The sequence below is a fragment of the Balaenoptera ricei genome, chromosome 16, assembly GCF_028023285.1.
Source record: "Balaenoptera ricei isolate mBalRic1 chromosome 16, mBalRic1.hap2, whole genome shotgun sequence".
Classification (NCBI taxonomy): domain Eukaryota; kingdom Metazoa; phylum Chordata; class Mammalia; order Artiodactyla; family Balaenopteridae; genus Balaenoptera; species Balaenoptera ricei.
This window is the reverse complement of record NC_082654.1, coordinates 89,001,776-89,025,664: the sequence shown is the minus strand read 5'-3', so window position 1 is coordinate 89,025,664 and position 23,889 is coordinate 89,001,776. Positions and strand designations below refer to the sequence as shown.

Sequence of the window (23,889 nt, the reverse complement as noted above, 5' to 3'; positions counted from 1 at the left end):
AGGGTATCCCTTGGGTTTTCTCTTTCCTTTTACATCTCATTTCTGTACTGCTTAATCAAGGCCCTCTTCATTTTACACCATGATTATTTTTATATTCAATGCAAATAGATATTACTTGCATGTTTAATATTATGTTGAGAGGATTGTAATATATTAATGTGGGATAGGGCCTCGAAAAATAAGTCTAGAGGACTTCCCAGTGGTCCAGTGGGTAAGACTCCGCGCTCCCAATGCAGGGGGCCCGGGTTCGATCCCTGGTCGGGGAGCTAGATCCCACGTGCATGCCACAACTAAAGATCCCGCATGCCACAAAGAGGATCTCACATGCCGCAACTAAGACCTGGAGCAGCCTAAATAAATAAATAAATGTTAAAAATAATAATAATAAGTCTAGAGCTCAGAGAGGTCTTAAATGAGAGAAACATATTCCTTTCACCTCCTGAGGTTCTCTTTTTGCCAGGCCTAAAAGGGACAGTGAGGCAGACAACTTCAAGCCCACACAATACTCTTCTTGAACCTACGGGATGGACCCGGAGATACCAGGGGACAATCACTGGGAAAGCCAGCCCTCTGGTGCTATGGAGAATTTTAACACACATCTGAATTTATAGGGTCATCCAGGGGTTAATTCTAACTGCCCACCTACTCCCATAAATCATATCAGAGCCTGTATAATCATCTTGGCAAGTTGTACACCAAGATTTTCTAAATAGTTGCTAAGTGGTTCTAGGACCTCAGGTTCTCCCTCTCCATTATATCCTACCATCAGTTCTATACTAATCTTCAGATATATGTGTGTGTCTACACACACACACACACACACACGTTCACTTTTCTGCTTAAAACCTTGAAAGCTTCCCCAATGATCTCAGAATAATGTCCTGACTCCTTCCATGGGCATTGGGAGCCCATCACAGACAAGCCCAGCCCACTTCTCCAGCCTCACCTCCGTGTTACCCCCAACCCTTCCATCCAGGCTTGCCCATTCCACCTTCCTGAAACACACCCTGGGAAGTCTTGTTTCTAACCACAATCCCTACGTTCCCTAAGCCTGGAACCTCCTCCCTGTACTCTTAAAATCTGCCTCCTTTAAGAGAGAGTAGAGGATAGAGGAAAAGGCGAGGCTTTGGAATCAGCAACCTGGGATTCCAATTCTGGCTCCATTGCCTACTAGCTGTGGGGCCTTTTGGTCAATCACTTAACTCCCTTAGGCCTCAGTTCCCCATATGGACAATGGGAATAATAAGAATATAAACAGTATAACCCCCTAAGGCTAGCAAAGAAAAATAAACATAATAAAATATACAAAAGTGCTATGTAAACTGGAAAGAACTACAAAAAGCATTATTATTATTATTTTATTATTATTATTATCTCCACAGTCACCATCCCCTTCAGATATCTCCTCCAAAGCAGTATCATTATCATTAATAACAATTCTGAGAATATTTTACGTACACAACATACCTTACGGGTTTTAAATACCTTGTCCATACATCTAGTCCACTGTGCATCTCACTCATCTTGGCACTTAACCTCGGAAAAGTAATTTGTCTTTTCGTGTCTATGTACTCTCTTCCCATGTCCATTATCTCCTCCTTTGGAGCAATGTCCCTATTTCATATCTCCTTTCCCCATTGCCAGCACTCAAAAGTGATGAGCTTGCAAAAGTGAAAGTTTATAGGCATTGGCTCTAGAGCCAGAGAGGATTTGAATCCCATTTCTGCCACTTACTAGTTGTGTGGCCTTAGGCAGTTTATTTAAACTCTCAGTGGCCCAAATTTCTTCAGCCATAAAATGGGAATGATGTTAGCATCTACCCCACAAAACTATTATGATGCTTAAGTGAGCCAATATGGATAAAGCCTGACACGTAGTGAGTTCTTAATAAATATAAACTATTACTATTAAGTGAGACTGAGTCTGATTCCATTCTTTTCTGCCTTATCACTTCAGCCCTCTTTCAACACAGATTCCCCATGAATCGTCCTTATTCATTTATACACAGGAACAAAATCTACTGAGCATCTGTTACATACAAAAGACTGTCCCTTGGATAAAAGCAGCTGTGTTTATGCCTGATCACTTTCTGTTGCTTTCTCCTGGGCCAAATGGTACTAAGAATGAGACAAGTTCTCTGTGGATTGCAGCCTTCAGCTTTCTCCTCTTGTTTTCTCAAGCAGGGAGTAAGATGGTGTTCCAACATCAGATCACCAGGTACAAAAATTTCTTCATATTTTTTTACTGAAAGGCTTCTCAGGCCCCTTAACATGCTAGTAGTTATGGTGAATCTCCAACAACAGGGAATAGAGTTGGTCACATTTCCTGAACTCATTTAGCCACGGGACCTTTTATTTCACAGTTTCTCTCAGAATCAGCATTCTGTCAAATCTACTTTGGAAAATGCTACGTGGGAGTCCTATTCCTATCTGTTTCTCCTTTGTCCACAATTTCATTTTGACTAATGCAAACTCTCCTTGGAAATGCCTCACCTATATGAGACTACCCACTGGAAGACTAGAGAATCTTTTTTTCTTTTGAATTGAAGTATAGTTGATTTACAGTATTGTGTTAGTTTCAGGTGTACGGAAAAGTGACTCAGTTTTATTGTTTTCAGATTATATTCCATTATAGGTTATTACAAAATATTGAGTATAATTCAGTACACATTGATCATATACAACATAAACAAGTCAGGCTGTATTGCTGTAAATGGCTCTAACTTCTAAAATGTATGGTAATTCCTACATAGTCAAACATTACTTATGTTTCAGCCAAAAAACAACCCCGAGCAACCATAAGAGTTGTCACAAACACCATGTATTTCCATTAGGACTTCTAGAACTTCCCATGGAACTTATGACTCCTTTTGTTTGTTTGTTTTTTCCTTTAGCTTGCTCATCTGTTTCCCATTCTATAGCAGATTAGAAAAAGGAAGATTGGGCTCACAGAGGCAAACACACTAACCACAGACAGAATACAGCTGAGTACCTTGCCGTGAAGGTGTAGATATAAAAACTAGAAAGGTGACACAAAAATTCATTGCAACCTAGGAACAATTAGTGCAGGGTAACATCCGCGAAGAAACTATAATATCCCTGACGACTTTATTACATCACCTCCCAGGCCCCTGAATGATCAAGGAAAAGTTGAAGTCTATTCAAGATACTAGATTAAATAAATCAAGATAATATATAATACATTTTAGAAAGTTTTCCATCTACAATGGATTTTTTAACAAAATAAATTAATGGCTAAGAATAGATGGGTTAGATGGACCTAGAGATTATCACACTAAGTAAGCCAGACAAAGACATATATACGATATCGCTTATATGTGGAATCTAAAAAAAAAAAATGATACACATGAACTTATTTACAAAACAGAAGTAGACCTACACATATAGAAAACAAATTTATGGTTACCTAAGGGGAAAGGGAGGTGGGGGATAAATTAGGAGTTTGGGATTAACACATACACACTACTATATATAAAATAGAAAAACAACAAGGACCTACTGTATAGCACAGGGAAGTATACTCAGTATTTTGTAATAACCTATAAGGGAAATGAATCTGAAAAAGAATATATAGATATATGTGTGTGTGTGTGTGTGTGTGTATATATATATATATATATATATATACACACACATGAATCTCTTTGCTGTACACCTGAAACTAACACAACATTGTAAATCAAATATACTTCAATTAAAAAATAATGTTTAAAAAAAAAAGAATGGATGTGTTAAATGGCCAATCTTATGTTTTCCGGAGATTTCTGAGGAGAGGCGCACACCACCTCATGTTTACGATGCTGGGTAAAGGAGACGTACTTAGTATCCATGCTATTGATCATCCATCGCTTGACAATTCACCCTGTGGCTCTGCCCTTCACTGACCTTCTTAGCACACTCTGCCCCAGTTCTGCTCAGCCTCTAGAACTCTCTAAGTCTCAAAGATCTGTGTCCAACGTCAAAATCCCTACGCAGCTGACTTGGCATTATACAGCCTCCGCTGGTCATTTATCCAAGTAACTTAAGAAGAGTGAAAGATCAGGGCTACGATGCATTTACATCTAAGGAGTAAATGGTGATCCCCCAATACAGCCACGTTAGAGTGCTGGGCTTGCGCATTTGGGAGTATAAAGGGAGCTGGGGGGCCACACTTTCGAAACTGCTTCGACCACAGCACCGCAAGGTAAGTGCTCACAAGTGCCCGCTTTTTTGCTCCATGTAGCTGTGATTATACCTGATCAGGTTACCTGGAGAGGAGAGAAGGCAACACAGCAGCCTTTGCTGAGGGCCTACTAAGTGTAAGGAACTGTGTTAAGGGCAATATGGGAGACAAGATGGCGAGGCCTTTCAAGAAGCTTCTACAAAGAGTAAAAAGACAAGAATATAAGCAATTATGACACCAAAAAAAAAAAAAACTAACCTGCAGGATATAAAGCTGAATATAATACGTACTTACCCCTCTAATTGTTTAGGTCAGTATTATAATTGCAGTTAACAAATAAACATGCTAATTTGTGATATCTCTTCTGTGATTGCCTTGAAGTATTATTTGAAATTTTTGTGGTTGGTTATGTAAATTTTTTTCTTATGTCAGGATTTCTGGGAGATGATTGCGGGAAGAAATTCTCCCATGCATTTGATCCATCTCAGAATGCATCCTAGTTTGCTTATTAATGACCAGTGTCCAGACTGTTCATTCATGGCATGCCTTGTGGACTTCGGGCTGGGTCGTGTCTGACACTGCAGGAGCATCCCTCAGAGGGATTCTGTAGCTCTAGGAGCTTGCGATGCTTCGATTTCTGGACACCATCTTCACCAGAATACCTTCTGTCATACAGTCACAGGGTTAAGAGAAACCTTGGGGATTTTCTGGTCCATCTGTCTCATTTACAGAAGGAAACCAAAGCTCAAGGAAATTACAACAGCTACTTTACAGAGCTGGCATTAGAAAACCGAGGTTCTGCCTCCAAGTGTGATTTCGTTTGAACCAAGGATTCAGAATATGATACTTAATCATTTAATCTTTTCCTGAGAAAGTTGTGAGAATTTTAGGATATAGCTGGAGATTATTAGAGACTCATAAAAGGTAGAGACCAAGAGTACGCGACCAAAGTAGGAAAGCAAGCGTTGAAATGTCTCTTCCTGCCTAAATGGTATTTCACGACATGTTCCCCAGCTTCCATAAAAGTACTGTGTGGTAAATGGGAAGTTTAAGTTAAATTTGATATTGAAAATTATTCAGACTCTTATGGTATCCTGAGATCTTCATGTAGGTTATCAACTTCTGGACTGAGATTCCTTAGTCCCAAATAAGTTATCAGCTACCCTACCTTCATCTTCTCCAAGAGAATATAGGATATTTAAGAGAGTGCCCTTCCTAGACCTCTTAAAGAAGTCTTGCCCATAATTCACAACTTTTCTCTCATTGCCAAAGAATTCAACTTCTGGTCTAAAAGCATCCAAGTTACAATCCGGATCATTCCCCTCCCTCCCTCCTTTCTTTTTTGACCCCTCACGGCCCCCTACCCTCAGCCGGAAGCATCATCTCTCTAAGTCCCCATAACGCTTCATTTAGACGCTTACAGAATTTGTATTATTCTTCCTTGTTCAAAGATTTATTTGAGCATTTCTCTTAACTGTTCCTAAATTTTGCATTCCTTTAGGGTAGAGACTGTCTTTATCCTTTTTTATACCCCCTTATGGAGCTGACATGGTACTTTGCACACACATAAGATACTCAAAAAAATTGTTAATCAGTGCTGTAATTACCCAATTATTTAAAGAGTGATGACTTAACCGAAGGGAAAAATGGAAAATGTATTTCCATCCCACACCATCCACTGTGTACTATTTAAATGTAGCTAAACTTAGAAAAGTACAATTTCTAGATTTATTTAAACTCTTCATAGTTCATTTGTTCTTTGTTTTGTTTAGTTTTGATTTCCGGAATCACTCTCTCAGAAGCCACTTCATTCCTGAAGGACACTAACCATTGCTTTGGAAACCAAGAAGGTAAGAGTCACTTTCATCTTGATTGGGAATACAATAATTGAAATTCGCAAACAGTGTTTTACACATTCTCATTCTTGCCACACTCATAGGAATCTGAAACTGATGACATTAAAATCCATTACTTAAGTATTTCTAAAGGCAGATTACAAAATATGCAGCTAAGGAAGCAGGGCTTCCCAAATTTGCTCATCACACTAACAGGAATAAAACACACTGCAGAACTTTGACACACAAGCTCCAGGTCAATATACTTAGGTTGGCCCCAAACATGATGTTCGTAGGCTCAAGATTCAGTCTTCACACAAGTCTAACTTTGCTGTTTTTTGAGCAGAGGCCGCACCTGTGAATCCCCTCAGCTGTGTCTTTACTCACAAATGATGCTGAGAGAATAAGGAGAAATGGATTCAAACCTATGTCCACTGTAGTAATTAAAAAAAATTACTCCCCCACCTCAAGATTTGTGTTTATTGGAAGTAATTCTAGATGAATTATTACTAAGGAAACCAAAGTATAATTAAGTCATGACCACACCATTGCTGACAAGATGCAGTAGCTGAGAAGTTCCCAGGAGAGGGCTGAAAGTTGAGAGCAGTGTCATAGTGCACTGACAGCAAGCAGTAAGAGGGGTTGGGGAGCACTCAGAAGGTGGTGCTGGAGGTCAGGGAGACTGGGATGGCCATCCCCATTGGAAGACCCCTAAAGACAGGAACAGAGGGGATGGTTGGAGGGACACAGCTGTGTAGGGCTGGAAGCAGGTCAAGCTCTCAAAACCAAGAAGCAGATAATTAGGGGACTTTCTGGGGGTAGAGTTTCCAGGGACACCATGAGTCATGCCAAGAGAGTTGGATGAGACCTAACAAGGGAAAGTTTTATCAGCCAAGAATACATGGTTTTAGCCCTGGGTCCCAGAGTACAGTTGTATAAATATGGGGACAAGATCTGACTTAGCAACCGGACGCACACAGCGTGCGTTGAGGGGCTTTGCTTGACAGTGAGTGGTGAGCCATCGGTGTGAGGAGGCTGCCAGAGGGCAGTCACCACCTCGGGCATGACACCTAGGTCAGGAGAGGTGAGGGCACATGCTGATGGAGGACAACATGTGGTCTGGATGTCACACTTAAGAGATTAACAGGCGTGAGCTCACTGTGATGGTAAAGGAGATGCAGAAGCACATCACAGAAGAAACAGATGAAGACAGCACTGGGGCTACTTAGCCTGGAAAAGAAAAAGCTAAGGAGGGACTTCCCTGGAGGTCCAGTGGTTAAGACTTCGCCTTCCAGGCTCAATCCCTGGTCGGGGAGCTAAGATCCTATATGCCTTGCAGCCAAAAAACCAAAACATAAAACAGAAGCAATACTGTAACAAATTCAATAAAGACTTGAAAAATGGTCCACATTAAAAAAAAAAAAAAAAAAAAGCTAAGGGGAACCCAGAGCAGCCATCAAATGGGTGAAGAGTTGTCTTGTGGGGAGAAGGTTTGAACTCTTTCTGTTGTTACCAAGAGCCGAAAGGAGGATCAAACATCCTGAAGTCACAGAGAGCCAGATTTCAGTTTAAAGCAAGAAGTATCTTTGGCCTGCAGAAACTACCCCAAATGATTTTCCAAAATTTTCCAAAGGGAAAAAAGTCATCTTGAAGGCATTTGAGTAGGCTGGACAACACATTTGCAAGAATATCGCTGAGACAACTCATGCATCATCTAGGCAGTAAAAGTAGGAGATACTGGATTCTGAGTCATGGTTAGAGCTGTGGGTGGAAGAAGAAAAATCTTCACCTCAACACACGCAGTGACTTGAATCCCAGACGGAAAGTCTTGTTTTTCTAAGAGACCTAAAGGTATAGTTTGGCCATGAGTCATTGTAGTCTTTCCCCAACTTCAGACTTCAATCTTATACTACTATCACAAATTTTGCAATACCCATTTAAGACCAGTACTGCTAATTCACTTAATATTTTGATTTACCTTGATTCCTTTTTCTTCTTAGATGTGTTTCTCAAAGTTACCCTATATGCTTGCTATGAAAGTCTGGACCGTCTATCTCAGCATCAGCTGAGACATTTAGATATTCAAAATCTCAAACTCTACTCCAGCTCTGCTGAATCAGAATATCTATTTCAACAAGATTCCCAGTTGGATTCCTATGCCCACCAAAGTTTGAGAAACACTGCTTTATATCACTACTATAAACAGATATTTCACTGTCTCTAAGTCGTTAGCACATATTATTCTATTTTATTCTAACTTTCTTCACATTTTCACAAAATATTATCTCTAAACTTGGGATGCATCTTATAATCAATGAAAGGAGTACTGTAATTAGCAGGGTGTTTTCCTTTATTAGTGGGACACAAAATAGGTTATCTTACAATCGATGGCATCTTACATTTTGCTAAAATAAGGTAATAGACTTTAATATAACTATTAAAATTAAGAAATAGTTGCCTAAAATCATTTTGTATTGGACCATTGGGACTATGCCATGGTTTTGGAAAGACTGGCTTTATAAAAGCAAAATAATGCTCCTAAACATCACTGTGTTTGAGGCCCTTGAGAACAATTCAGTTTCCTCAGTCCCAACCACAGAGATTCTGTTGCAGATGATTTTGATGTGGATCAACTTTCAACACTTTGGGTAGCAGGCTGAACACTAAGTCAAGCTAAATGACATCAGATCATACACTTGCAGCCTGATGAGATTCCCTCACACTATAGTGCAACCATTCTCAAACTGTGGCCCATGGATCCTTGGAGATTCCTAAGAACTTTTCAAGAGGTACATGAGGTCAAAACAATTTTTATAATACCCAGATGCCATGTGCTTTCTTCACTGTTTGACTTAATGATGCAAAAGCAAGGATGGATAGACGATCTGACACTTTATTACAAATCAAGACATGGCACCAAGCTGTACTAATAGTCATAGTATTCTTCACAGCCATACACTGACAGTGAAAAAGAATTTTTTTTAATTTAAAAAGCCAGCTTCAGGATTTCCCTGGTGGCACAGTGGCTAAGAATCCGCCTGCCAATGCAGGGGACACGGGTTCGAGCCCTGGTCCGGGAAGATCCCACATGCTGCGGAGCAACTAAGCCCGTGAGCCACAACCACTGAGCCCGTGTGCCACAACTACCGAAGCCCGCATGCCTAGAGCCCATGCTCCGCAACAAGAGAAGCCACCACAATTAGAAGCCCGCGCTCCGCAACGAAGAGTAGCGCTCGCCACAACTAGACAAAGCCTGCACGCAGCAACAAAGACCCAACGCAGCCAAAAATAAATGTAAATAAATAAATAATTTTTTTTAAAAGCCAGCTTCATTGAAAAATGACCTAAAATTTGCAACAATGGAAAGTATTAATTTGACTACATGTCAAATGTATCCACATCTTTATAATATTCTACATGATCAAACAGGAAGTTCATGAAAAGCACTCCTTTTGCACACTGGACTTTGACATTTGTCTCAAGGAAAAACACATGTGCAGTTGTCTGAGTTGCAAGATGAACCAGCCACTTGATTCATGAAGCACCATTTTTACTTGAAAGAATGACTAGAGGACAAACTATTGTTTCTCAGACTTGTATATCTGGCACACAGTTTCTCAAAAAGCAGTGAAGTGTGTTTATCCTTTCAAGGAAAACTATTGACAGTATTTTTTACTAATGTTATATTTGAGTTTTCAAGCAAAAATTAAAACTTTGGAAGACTTGTGTCTACTATCATTAGCTTGACAACGTCCTAATATTTGAATTTTCTAATGAGATCAGTATTGATATTAATGATTGTGATTTTTTATACTGTATAATGAAACGTGCCAATATTTGGAAGTTCTGTATAATTCAGTGAACAATATTTTCCAAATGATCAATGTATGATGTTTACACATGGGTAAAAGTTTCATTCAAAGTTCAACACAGACCAACAGATCATAATGTTTGTTGATATGGTTTCAGATTCCACATTGCAACTAGCCTTTAAGGAACTACCACAGAAACTACCACGTGTCAAGTTTTGGTATAGTATCTAAAAAGAATTTCCACAATTATGTGAAAGGGCAATTAAAATACTCTTTCCTTTTCCAAATTATATATCTGTGAAAGATTTTCTATATCTACTTTAACCAAAAAACAAAAAACAAAAAACCAAAAAACCATACAGCAACAGACAGAATACAGAAGCAAGCATGAAAACCCATCCATCTTCTACTCAGCAGACATTAAAGTGAGTTGCAAAAATGAAAAACAACGGTACTCTTGCCACTAATTTTTTTGTTTTGGAAAATATAGTCATTTTCATAAAAATATGTCATTAATGTTAACATGCAATGAATTTGATAGGAACTTTAAATGAATTAGATTTTCTCAATTTTGACTTCTAATACCATAAATATTGGTAGATATGACCTGCATAAACCAAACTCACTGGGTTCTCAATGGTTTTTAAGAGTGTGAAGGGGTTCTGAGGAAACAAAGCTTGAGAACTGCTGCTGTCGTAAAACTCACTTAAGCCACAAAAGTAGGGACTATCTTCACAGATGAGGAAACAATATGGATGAATTCTTCCTCTCCACCAGGCAGTAACTGAGAACATTTAAACCGCATGAAGCCTGCAAGCCAGAGGTCCTCTTTGTGGTGCTATATTGAGTTCCAATCTCTTAACTATGAAAACTTAACCACGAGCACACAGATGGTTCAGCAGAGCCTCTGGCCAAAGTAAAATCGAAATGCAACTTATCCTGAATAAGATCCAGAGGGAAGCAGTTGCTCCTCTTTCTGTAGGACTAGATTCCCCCAGAATCTCAAGGAGGGATATTGAAACAACAGTTACCAACGAAGAGTAATTTCATAAAGTGTAAGATTGAGGGCGGGGGAAGTTCCAAGAGACAACCATAAAATGTTCAATTTTCCCACTTTTAATAGGAAACATAAAAGGCTTTATTCAAAACATATGACCTATTTCTTAAGAGAGATATGGGGATACATGTGTGTAATTGAACTCCATTTTATGGCCACTTACAGAAGAATGTATGGAAAAGAAAAAGCAGAGAAAGAAAGGGAGAAGGGGAAGAGTTGTGGGGAAAAGAAGTAGAGGGTCAGGAAGGATACGGGAAGAGGTCCAGAGGGAACAGGAAAAGCAAATGCAGATGAGGAAAAGGAACCAGAAAAGTCACACAACCTGCAGGGGCCTTAGAAATGAGCTAGGCTTGCTTCTTCATTTTAAGTGAAATTAGTGGCCCAAAGAAGTTAAGTGGTTTGACCAAGTTCGGTGCCGGGACTTTAAGCCAAATTTGTCTAGCTTCTAAGCAAGGAAAACACATAAAGAGAAGGTCTGTGAAAGGGGATTGTTTGGAAAGAAGTGACAGGAGGGATGAGCGGGAGGGTGGACAGAGAGAGAGAGGCAGAAAGATACATAAACACACCATACACGTACATGCACACACACACACACGCTAAGCAGTGAGTTCTAAAGCAGGTATTTAATTAAACACTGTTTGTCACACCCCGACACTGCTACACATAACTAAAGTTTGGAGACCCCTGCCTTAAGCCCAGTACTTCTCAACTCTACTATGCCTAGAAATCACCTGGAGATCTTGTTAAAGTGCAGATTCTGGTTTTGTAATGCGGGGTGGTTCTGAGATTCTGAATGTCTAACAACTCCTCAGTGATGCTGATGCAACGTGTTCAAGGACCACTCTTGGAGTCAGAAGGCCCTACACCAGCAGTTCTCAGAGTGTGGTCCCTGGACCACAATGATGAATTCACCATCAGCTGATGAATGCACCACCAGCATTGCCTAAGAACTTTCTAGAAATGCATATTCTCAGGCCCCATCCCATACCTACTGAATCAGAAGCTCTGGGGGTGAGGCCCAGAAATCTGTGTTTTAACAAGCTCTCCAGGTAATTCTGGTGCATATTAAAGTTTGGAACCATTGCACTAGGCCATAATGTCTCCTATCACCTTGTTGCCTGTAATTGGCTAAACAAGTGTGGCAGTACTTTATGTTCAAGTCATTACTTTTCACTGGGCTATATGAACTTTCTACTAGGAATTATCAACATTCCAGTAATTCTTTTCAGACACCCTTAAGATTTGGGAATGACACCGAGATCATGAGGCTCAAATGTGACGTGTAATTAAGGAAGTATTGTCTGAGGCCTCCTTTATTAGGCTCAGCTTGTCTTCCTCTAATTGGTTTAGACTTCCACACCTGGAGCTGGACTAAGAGATGTCCCCTCAAACTTTTTTCTTGGAGTAAAATATCTCCTTTAGCTCACCCCCACTTGCCCACTCTAGGCCCCTATACCAGGTCCTGGATTCCTCAGAACGTAGGTTAATCCCAGGAACTTTTGAATCTGGCCCCCTGTCTGAATGGAAATAACAGGATGGAGCTCCCCAAAGCTCCAGATTCAGCAGCCCTGGTCTTCCCAGCCCCTGCAGTCATGAGCTCTGATGCAGAGATGGCCATTTTTGGAGAAGCAGCTCCCTACCTGTGGAAATCAGAGAAGGAGAGAATCGAGGCTCCAAATCGCCCATTTGATTCTAAGAAAGCTTGCTTTGCAGTGGATGATAAGGAATTTTATGTGAAAGGTATGATCCAGAGCAAGGAAAATGACAAAGTCACAGTCGAGACCCTCGACAACCGGGTAAGTGTTGATCTCAGATGTCCTTGCTAACATGGGCATCCCCCTTTGCCTTTGGAGTAGAATAGTAGAAATTGCATGCTGGCCCATAGGAATCTGAAGATAGAACAAGACTCACATTGATCTACTCTGAGTGAAGTCGCAGGTAAAAACTGCCATGGCACGTACCTTTCCTCTGGCTCTTTCCTTCAAGGACTTGGGCTTTGAGAGTTTTTATGATGTTTGCTTTGGAGAAAGGGGAAGGTGGTGGTGGAAGAGTTTGGACTGTTTAAGGGAGAGATTGATACAGATTGCTGCTGGATGGGCGAATATACCAAATAGAACTCTCTAGGCTGCAGAGTGACTTACAGAGGGAGCTCCAGAGGCAATGCCTAATTTAATGCAGAGAATTACAGAGCACCATTCAATTCAATCCTTACTGGACACGCACCATGTCTAGGTCACAGTGTCTATCACTCTGCAAATATGAGCAAATCTCAGTCCCGCTTCCCCAAAGTTTATCATCTAGTGTAGGAATCAAGAGTACACTGTGGGTATGGGGACTTCCCTGGTGGCACAGAGGTTAAGAATCCGCCTGCCGATGCAGGGGACACGGGGTCAATCCCCGGTCCCAGAAGATCCCACATGCCGCGGAGCAACTAAGCCCGTGCGCCACAACTACTGAGCCTGCACTCTAGAGCCCGCGAGCCACAACTACTCAGCCCGTGCGCCACAACTACTGAAGCCCGTGTGCCTAGAGCCTGTGCTCTGCAACAAGAGAAGCCATCACAATGAGAAGACCGTGCACCGCAACGAAGAGTAGCCCCCACACGCCACAACTAGAGAAAAGCCCGTGTGCAGTAAGGAAGACCCAACGCAGCCAAAAATAAATAAATAAAATAATTTTTTAAAAAAAGAGTACATGGTAGGTATGAATCGCAGTTCACAAATTCAAGCATACAAGACAGATGATGATGACGATGATGATGATGATGATTGTTATTATTAAACTTAACCTCTGGTGTCAGCCTCTTTTCACAGGGCTGGAAATAAATTTTCTGGAGTTACTATTGGGGTCCCCTCCCCAGAGCCATGCCACATTTTCAGTAATACCACATGGGGTGTCACTGCCCCCCCTGAAGGATTGCTAAGAAACAAGCCCCAGTTTCTTTTTTTTTTTTTTTTTTGGAAAAGATTTTTTTATCCAGTGTTTAAGTAAGATTAAAAACTACAAGATTTTGCTTGCAGCTGATGAGCAAGAAGAGAAAAGTTAAACCCAAATTATCATCTGATTGGCTAGTTAAAACGCTCTGACTCAAGATCAAATTATTCAGTGACACACCAGTTACTTTGTGTGGGCTGAGGAGTTCTGGAGCAAAACAGCCCTAAACAAAACATATCATCTGAGAGCACAGGGCTAATGGGCATATGAAATACTAAACAAGAAAGCTGATAAAGGGAGGCTGTCGCAGACCTTTTGCTATTTTAGGCTTCTAGCAGTTGCTTACCATATACAAGGACCTAGCAGCCAGTTATTTTATCTCTTGACTTATCTGAGGTTAAACAACTTTAACCCACTAAGCAGGAATAAAGAGACACTTTGTAGATGAGTTGGAAAACATAAAGCAGTCCCACTTCTCCAGTAGAGTTTTAGTTGACTTAAATCATAAGAGAAACAATGATTACTGCACATATTGTCCTTGTCACACTGCATCTGTTGAGTAGAATTTCCATTCCAAGTGTTGTTTTCATCTTCACCATCGTCTTGAGTCCTCAATCTATATATCTTGCCCTCCTTTTTCAAGTCTTCCCCCCGTTTCTCCAGCACTCTTTTTCTGACTGGTTCCCTTTTGTCTGAGTTGCTAGAGGATGCAAGGTTTGAGGATTCCAATGATGCTGCTCTCACCGAGGTCTGTGCAGGAGGAGGATTACTAAATAAGAAGTTGCTAATCAATCTCCAGATGACAAGGAATGGGTAAAGTACTGTCCCCAAGAATGTCCAAAAGTCGCCACTGGAAGAATGTACCATGGATGTAGTTGGTCTTCCTGCTGGCAACAGTACCACTGAAGCACTTGGGGCAAGTTCCAAATCCAGTAATTTCTTTTTATAATCTTCTTTGGTAAATTCCCTCCTGGGAAACATTGTCGCTAATGAAAAATTACTGTAAGTGTTGCCAACAGTCTGTGCAGCAAACTGCCTTGCTGCTTCTAGAGGAGCATCAGAAGGGAACTGACTTGTGAAGGAAGAACCATCAGGAAGACGGAATTGAATTCTCGCAACACTGCTTCCTTCTGTTGCGGAAGAGTCTCTCTTGACTTCCATTTCTGCCTGTTTGGCCAGCAGGGCTGCAGCTTTAGCAGCTTCTACTTCTTCCTGTGTCTTTGCAAAACGAGCAGCTCTCTCTGCACGGTCCAGTGCAATCTTCTGTTTTATACGCTCTCGAGCTGCCCTATCTTCTGCCTTTTCTCTGTTCCTTTCCTCTAACACACTTTTTGTTAATTCTTCTTCTTGCTTTCTTTTATAATCCAACATTTCTTTTCCAGTTTTCCTCCTCTCAATTTCCTCCTTAATCTCTCTCTGTTCTTCCTCTTTCCTTTTCTCTTCTCTCTTTTCTTCAAGTTTTTTGGTTAGTCTTTCCACTCTGACGGTGAGCTCCTCTGTAGGTCTCTGATTTGAACATCCACCAGGCTCTGGAGACACAGTGGCCTGGCCTGAAATTTCTCCTCCTGTTGCAGAATCTGACTTTGTATCAGAAGTGGGTGGTGTCTCACAGAGCTCTACATTTCTGGACTGACAGTTTTCAGAAGTGTTGTTCTGATCAAATGAGGTGGATGGAGTAGAGACTGAACTTTCTCACTGGCCACTATTTGCCACTGATATTTCACCTTTTAACGAGTGCATCTGCCGGACTTTGTGGATTCTGGTAACAAGTTCATCTGCAGGAACACTTCCTGCTATTACTTCCAAGGGAATTCCACTGTCTCCAATAAAGAAACCAGATGGAACACACACTACAGGACAGATCTGTGAAAATTGTAGGCAGGCTTCACTTTTGGTATCGATTTTCACAGCAACAAAACTGTTGGAAGATGCTTCTGTCACTTTCTCATCTTCCCAACTTGCAGCCATCTGTGTAGCCTGTTCATCATCACCTGCCACGAACACCACGAAGACCGCGCCGCTCCTCTTGGCCGACGCGATGGCGGCTGGAATGGCGCCCTGGAACCACAGCATCGCTGCCCTCGGGCACAGGCGCTCGCTCGGCGTGTTGCCACCTCGGTCCCGGAGCCGACCCTCCCTCTCCGTCTTTGGGCCCCCGCGGCCCGCCTCCGGCTCCGCACCGGCGCGCAGGCCCGTCAGCGGCTCCCAGGACGCGTGCAAGCGCGCAGGCCGAGGCGCGCCCCGCGACGCATGACGCCACGCGTCGCCGTTGGCAGCGCGCCCCTGTCCTTTGTCTCGTTGGCAAGTCGGTGCGTGCGGGAGCCCGGGAGACCGCAGGCCCTGCAGTCCCGGAAGTGGAAGGAGCGCCCCAGTTTCTGAACCTTCAGGACACACAGATTTTTCCATCTTCCTTATGCTATTTTGGATGTCCCTCTCTCTCTAGTTTAGGGCGGTGGGGCAGAAGGGCTTCCTTTCCTCAAGAGATTTGGTCTATATCAACAAATCTCCTCCCTTTTATCTTTTCGGTAAAACCCTCAAAGCTCTTCTGAGGATTCGGGCTTTTGGAAAACAAACGCTAGAAAGGCTTACAGGCTCTCTCGCTTTTATGCCCTATTTTCTACCTTTCCTGAGTAATGGAGTGCCAGTTGTATGCTTAAAGGGGAGGGAAAACAGAGAGGGGAAAATTAGGTAATAGTCTCAAAATACTGTTCAGGCATGGACCATGCTTCAAGTCCAAATGTTTTAACTATTAGGGCAGCGGTGCAAGGAATTCTGGAAGCCTTGAAAAGACAGGGGAGAGCAGAAACAGGTCATGGAATAGGTGGCACTTCAGAAGAGCTTTGAAGGTTGCTAGATGTAATTTCAATGTAGATATATTCCAGACAAAGGGACCCACATGAGCAGAGGTATTGAGGTGGAGATTTACAGAATACACTGGAAGAGTTTTTTCCAATCTTCCAAGCTTGATCTCATTGCAGCACTCATAGCAAATGGGGTAAACAGAGGCAAGCTGCTGTGGCCTTGGCCATCCTGAGTTCCACCTGGCCACCCTGAGGCTGAAGGGCTCTATAACTTTGCACACCTGTAACCCTCTTCTGGCACACAGAATGGCATGCTGACTGGGGGGCATCAGACCAGAATTGGTTATACAGTTTGACCAGTCTTAGATTTATCAAGAACAGTTATTTACAGATCATCTCTGGGCACAGAAATGATCCATAAAGTTAACCACGGTAATGGGGTAATCTCACCACAATATCTCACCATTTTCACCCCACTGGTAGGTCACCACATCGGCTCTCCCACTCATCATGTGATTTTCCTCTCAATATCCAGACACTCACTCTGAACAGTGACCAAGTCTTCCCCATGAACCCTCCCAAATTTGACAAGATCGAGGACATGGCCATGATGACCCACCTACACGAGCCAGGAGTGCTGTACAACCTCAAAGAGCGTTACGCAGCCTGGATGATCTACGTGAGTACCCTTCAACCTCTCTTTATTCCATTTCCTTCTCTTAGTAAAGTCAAGATCCATAGGTTGAATTTTCTGATTTTCTCAGACCTACTCAGGCCTCTTCTGTGTCACCGTCAACCCCTACCAGTGGCTGCCGGTGTACAACCCTGAGGTGGTGACGGCCTACAGAGGCAAAAAGCACAAGGAGGCCCCGCCCTGCATCTTCTCCATCTCTGACAACGCCTATCAGTTCATGATGACTGGTGAGTAATTTCTTTAATCCATATTTTAAAAAATAGTTTTAGTGAAGTATTCAAGTCCTTTAACTGCACTGGTTCTTAGTTAATTACTGGAGCCCTTCACAGGCTTTGGTCATCCAAACGGTGCAATGACCAAAGTGACCTCAGTAGATTCAGAGGATGTCAGGATGGAAAGCCAGGGGTGCAGTATCTTCCATTACCAGTCACGGTTCTTAAGCCAGAGCTTGGGACTGAAGCCACACTAAGTACATGCTTCTCTGGGGGTGGATGTGAAGCACAAGGAGATGCGCTGCCCCCACCTCCAAAGAAACCCCCAACAGGAGCACACTTGGAAGAGAGACTATATTAGTAGCCACTTAGGAATGCAAAGTTGGAGAAATGGGCACAGCAACTTCCCTTCACCTGTTTTCTCAGGCTCCCTCTTTCTCCTCCTTAAATTTCCAGAATAGCAGATGAAATAGCAGAGATGTGGTAATACTGTCACCCTTGTCATGCCTAACATCACTTCGGTCTGTTCCACTTTCACCTGATTTGACTTGGTGCAGAGAGAAGAAGTAGAAGCAAGCATCTGAGATCTGAAGATGCTTAAAAGTCATCCAGGACAATGTTGCCCAAACTTCAGCCATTCCAATGTCACATTCGCAATCCTGGCCATTTCTGCATATTTAAAATCTTTCCTTATAGTGACTGAAGTTCCGTCCATTTCAAAAAGGAAGAATAGGGAATTCCCTGGTGGTCCAATGGTTAAGACTCTGTGCTTCCACTGCAGGGGACACGGATTCGATACCTGGTCAGGGAACTAAGATCCCACATGCCACGTGGCGTGGCCAAAAATAAAAACAAAATAGGAACCGAACAAATCTGCCCTTTGATCTGGAGGAAAACTATTTTTTAAAAAAAGGAAGAATAATATCACTATTAGTATTAGTTTCTTAGGACTGCCGTAACCAAGTACTACACACTGGGTGGCCTAAGCAACAGAAATGCATTGTGTCACAGCTCTGGAGCCTGGAAGTCTGAGATCAAGGTGTCAGCAGGGTTGGTTCCCTCTGAGGGCCGAGAGGGAGAATGTGGTCCAGGCCACTCTCCCAGCTTCCGGTGGTTTGCTGGCCATCCTTGCCATCCCTTGGCTTATAGAATCATCACCTTGATCTGCACTTTCATCTTCACATTGTGTTCTCATCTGTCTCCAAATTTCTCTTTTTATAAGGACACCAGTCATATTGGATTAGGGGCCCACCTACTCCAGTATGACCTCATCTTCACTAATTACATCTGCAATGACCCTATTTCCAAATAAGGTCACATTTTGAGGTACTGGGGGTTAGTTAGGGCCTCAACATATTAGTTTGTTGGGGGGAACACAATTCAACCTATAACACTCTTGTAAATGGAAAACCACGGTCACTGTCCACAAGTAGAAAGTAAAGGTGAAAGAAAAAGGCAATGACAACAAATCAGTGTCCATAAATTCTAATTAGAAGCTGTGGTTTCTTTCAAGTTCTAAGTCTGAGACTTGCTCTCTTTTTTGAAAAGGGAGATAAGAAAGCGCTATTGAGGAGGTAAAGATCTGTGAACACGAATAACTTCCACACTGTGGGACTCACTGTTCACTTCCCATGCTGCCCACGTTACACATCCAGCATTTGGGAAATCTGCACAAATTGTCTCCAAGAAGATTCGACATGCCCAAATCATCACACCACTAGTTAATGGCAAAGCCAGAACTAGAACTCATGGGCTCTGTCTACCCCCAATGTTGCCTGATTTGTATATCCTGCCTGTATGTTGTTTATTTATTCTGTCCTGCTTCCTTCTGCATTTCTAGATCGAGACAACCAGTCCGTCCTCATCGCGTCAGTAACCTGTGTTGTTGCCATGATGACTTGGAAGGGGCTGTCCATTCCTTCTGCTCTCCTTTAGCTCACTTACTTTTTTAAAAAAAATTATTTTATTGAAGTATACTTGATTTACAATGTTGTATTAATGTCTGCTGTACAGCAAAGTGATTCAGTTATACATATATATTCCTTTTCATATTCTTTTCCATTTTGTTTTATCACAAGGTATTGAATATAGTTCCCTGTGCAATGCAGTAGGACCTTGTTGGTTATGCATTCTATATCTAATAGTTTGCATCTACTCATCCCAAACTCTCAATCCATTTGTCCTCCATTCCCCCTTTCCTTGGTCCCCTTGGCAATTACAAGTCTGTTCTCTATGTCTGTGTATCTCACTTTATTTTATTTTATTTTACTTTATTATATTTTATTTATTTTTGGGTGTGTCGGGTCTTAGTTGCAGCACTCGGGATCTTTTGTTGGGGCGCGTGGGCTCTTTGCTGTGGTGTACAGGCTTCTCTCTAGTTGTGGCGGGCGGGTTTTCTCTTCTCTAGTTGTGGCACGCAGGCTCCAGAGTGCGTGGGCTCTGTAGTTGTGGCACGCAGGCACCAGAGCACGTGGGCTCTGTAGTTTGTGGCACGTGGGCTCTAATTGAGGTGCGCAAGCTCAGTAGTTATGGCGTGCGGGCTCGGTTGCCCCGCGGCATGTGGGATCTTATTTCCCTGACCAGGGATTGAACCCGCGTCCCTTGCATTGCAAGGCGGGTTCTTTACCACTGGACCACCAGGGAAGTCCCTCTCACTTACTTTTAAATCAACAGCGGAGAATCCGGGGCTGGGAAGACAGTGAACACCAAGCGTGTGATCCAGCACTTTGCAGCAATTGCGGTCACTGGGGAGAAGAGGAAGGAGCAGCGGCCGGGCAAGATGCAGGTGAGCAGCTTCCTGCACCTGGAAGGCTTGCTGGAATGAGTATAACTGAAACCCCAGGTGAGCCCCAAGTGTCTGCAGGGCTTTGTGCACAGCACGAGGTCCTGCCCCAGGGGGTGTTTACGGGGCAAGGCAGGAAATGGCTCCACCTTGTGGACTCGGGCTCTAGCACCAGCTCCATCAGCAACAGCCGAGTGACCTTGAACAACTCCACATCCTCCTTTGGAGAAGGAATGGTTTAGGCCAGTGGTTCTCAAACTGGAGTGCACGTCAGAATCACCAGGAGGGTTCGTTAACAACGGATTGCTGGTCCCCAGGCCCAGAATTTCTGACTGAAATTCCTGTCTCACATTCAAAATCCTGGCATGTTGCATTTCTGTCATGTTCCCATTGTTCATGCCCTGTCCAGGGATCACACTTTGAGAACCACTGGGCTGGACAGTAGTTTCCAAACAGCTCTGAAGTCAGAAAGGCAAGCAATCATGTGGGGAAGGAGGAAAGGTGAAAACTCTGCTTTCTATAAGTGGATTTCTACGTAATAATTCTCACAAAATATTTTATGCAACTTAAACATTTTTTTTGAGAACCACTGTTTCTATCATATGGGTCACTTTCATTGCTCACAGTCTGTTTCTACTTCTGAACCCGAATATCTGTATAAATGGGTCCTGGTGCATGCAGGAACAGAGGTCTATATTTTACAAATCCATAATTTATGATAAAATGTTATCAGAGAAGAAAGGCCTTCTGGGAGATTGAGAGGTAGCGGGTAGGGCTCCAACCTGGAATCTGGTGTGGCCAGAAGCCACTTTGATGCTGTGCTAAGACTCCTTCTACGATGGGACCTTGAAGCCTCCTTGGGTGGGGTGGGGATGGGCCTGTGGGTACTCAGCACAACTGTACCTGCCACCAGCCTGAGCTGGGCGACATCTCTCCCTGGGACCTTCCCAGAGCATCCACACTTTTGAGTCACTGGGAAGTTACTTCGGAAGACGTCCAAAGTCCTCTCTTTTCCTCTTCTCACTTATTATTAGGGAACCCTGGAAGACCAGATCATCCAGGCCAACCCCCTCCTGGAGGCCTTTGGAAATGTCAAGACCGTGAGGAATGACAACTCCTTGAGATTCGTTAAGACTCAGTCCAATTGTCAATGACCCCCAGAAAGAAAACCCTCTCCTCCAATGCTGAATATGAAAAATGGCCACATAAACTAGGATATACCTGGCCTTAGTCTACCCCCAAGCGCTTCAGATCAAGCTGCCCAACCGGGATATTCTGATAACCCTTCAAAGAACATTTTGTCTTATTCCCAGCCGAAGGAAGATTTAGCTGTCCTTCCCTAACTAATCAGCATCACCTCAGAGCCTCCTGAAGTCACAAGGATTCAAGATTCAAATTCCACAAGTACAAAATGACTTCTCTATGCTAAAATTGGTCTCTTCAGGTGGAAGCATTTTAAAATACATAAGTCCATTGAACAGTATCCACTGACTTATTAGCCATGAAAACCTTAGTGTGAAGTTAGTTAGCAGATCTGACCTTCTCCAAGTCAGGAGGTGCTGGGAGGAGGGAAAACCTGGTGGAGGCAGCAGAGCTCAAAAATTGGGAAGAAGTTGATACTGAAGATACTGAAGGATATGTCCCATCCTTCAATGTTTCACTTAGGATTAGCTCAACCAAAGAGGCATTTACTTCCGACACTGGCAAATAAACAAGTATCCAGTCTCCTATCTAATTTCACTGGCCAGTAGAGCAAGTACCCAGAGGCACTTGCATTCAGCAGCTAGAACTCCTGAAGAGCGAACACATAATTCACATAAACCTACACTGGTCCTTCATTAACTCTTCTTAGGCTTCATTCAGAGAATACTGAGAATACTACTGAGTATGTACTACATTCCAGGGTCTGTGGGTGAACAAGCAAGGCAATATTTTTGCCCTCCAATTGGCTCACAGAGTGGTAGCGACCAATTAAGCAGATGATGTAAGAAGGGAGTATACACACACACATATATACTATATATAATTTCACCCCTCACTCCCCAAGATTGGGGGAACCCAAGTGCTGAGTGGGTCTTTGGGGAGCCAGGAGGCCTGGCCTGGGGGCTAGGTTTGCATGTAGTAAGTAGTAAGGAAAACTGAGGCAAGAAATCTCAGAAGTAACATCCAGAGGCAAAAAAGAAGTCAGATAGTCCAACCAGGTTATCAGTTCAGAGGTGTTACAAAGAGTTTGAGCAGGATAAAGACCAAGGAGACAGTCAGGTGTGAGGTGGTCCCAAACAGAGACTTGAGAGGGAGCCTGCAGGCATCCCCAGAGCTGTGGGAACAGGGCCAGGTGCTTTGGGCAGAGCTACCTGAGTCTTGGCTGAGCCGGCGTGGGGACCAGATGCCAAGCAAACAGAGAGGAGGAAGGTCCTCATGCTTCTGGCATCACCTCCTCCGTGAGCCTACACAGCCCACCCATCCTCAGTAGTACCTAACAGAAGCTGGCTACAGTACCATAGAAAGAAAATAACTGTGTTTTTCAATCTGTCTTTGGACAGGGGACGTTCATTCGCATTCACTTTGGAGCCACAGGAAAGCTGGTGTCAGCGGACATTGAAACCTGTGAGTCCAAACACTCTATCTGGCACCTTGGCTTTGGCCACAGAGGCATCTCCTGGGGACCCTAAAATCACATCGTTTTTTGTTATCTTAGATCTCTTAGAAAAATCCAGGGTGGCATTTCAGTTATCCCGTGAGAGAGGCTATTATATTTTTTACCAAATCATGTCAAACAAGAAGCCGGAACTTATGGGTAAGTTCCTTGGTTATCATTCTCATCTTCCAAATCGATCACATTGGAAAAAAACTCAGAGTCAGTTGTGCATAAGATGCTAAAGGGATCCTTCTGCTTCACAGACCTGCTTCTCATTTCAACCAACCCCTTTGACTTCCCCTTTGTGAGCCAAGGAGAGGTCACCGTGGCCAGTATTGATGACAGTGAGGAACTGTTGGCCACTGATGTAAGTATTTTGTGTGTTTATTTACTTACGTAAGGAATTGTTGAATTTATGAACTGAGAGGTACCCATGATCTCAGGAGGAAGCTGGGATGCAGGGATGCTCAGTGATTAGACCCAAGAGCTCAGAGAATTAGTACAGATCACACCCCTCCCCCACTTGGTTCCATTTCAGAAGATTCCAGGAAATGGGAATACAGAAAGTTCTCCAAAATAGGCCTTCAGTTCCATTCTCCAGCTTTTTAGAGTAAATGTTTGCATGGATATGGTCTTTAAAGTTTTTGTTGGAAGTTTTCAGGGTACAAAACCATCTACATGGTTCTTTTAAGAAAATCTAGAAAATACAGAAAAGTCTAAAGCAGGAGAAAAACAGTCCCGCTCTGCAGCAGCCGTTCCATTCCTCCGGTTACCTGCCACCTCCGGCTCACAGTAGGCACCCACCTCCTCAATACACCTGTCAGGCCTCTGGCCTTTAGCTTTGGGGAGTATCTCCAGGGTCAATAACCGTAATATTAACTAAGTGCATTGAGCACTCACGCATGCTAGGAACTGAGAAAAGAGCTTTGCCTCAACAAAACC

General features: G+C 42.9%; 1 protein-coding gene and 1 pseudogene across 1 annotated transcript in view; one reads left to right on the top strand and one right to left on the bottom strand.

The window, feature by feature from the left end:
- Positions 1–6,003: 6,003 nt before the first annotated feature.
- LOC132350467 (myosin-13-like) overlaps positions 6,004–23,889 on the top strand; it is a 1,192,166-nt gene continuing 1,174,280 nt past the window's right edge. Inside the window, 10 exon segments of the mRNA XM_059899652.1 lie at positions 6,004–6,032; positions 12,468–12,682; positions 17,157–17,300; positions 17,386–17,542; positions 19,368–19,395; positions 20,201–20,312; positions 21,344–21,436; positions 22,853–22,916; positions 23,008–23,106; positions 23,211–23,325. Coding sequence (XP_059755635.1) covers positions 12,479–12,682; positions 17,157–17,300; positions 17,386–17,542; positions 19,368–19,395; positions 20,201–20,312; positions 21,344–21,436; positions 22,853–22,916; positions 23,008–23,106; positions 23,211–23,325 — 1,016 coding nt within the window. The 5' untranslated portion in view covers positions 6,004–6,032; positions 12,468–12,478.
- On the bottom strand, positions 12,804–15,923 carry LOC132351022 (UBX domain-containing protein 4-like; annotated as a pseudogene).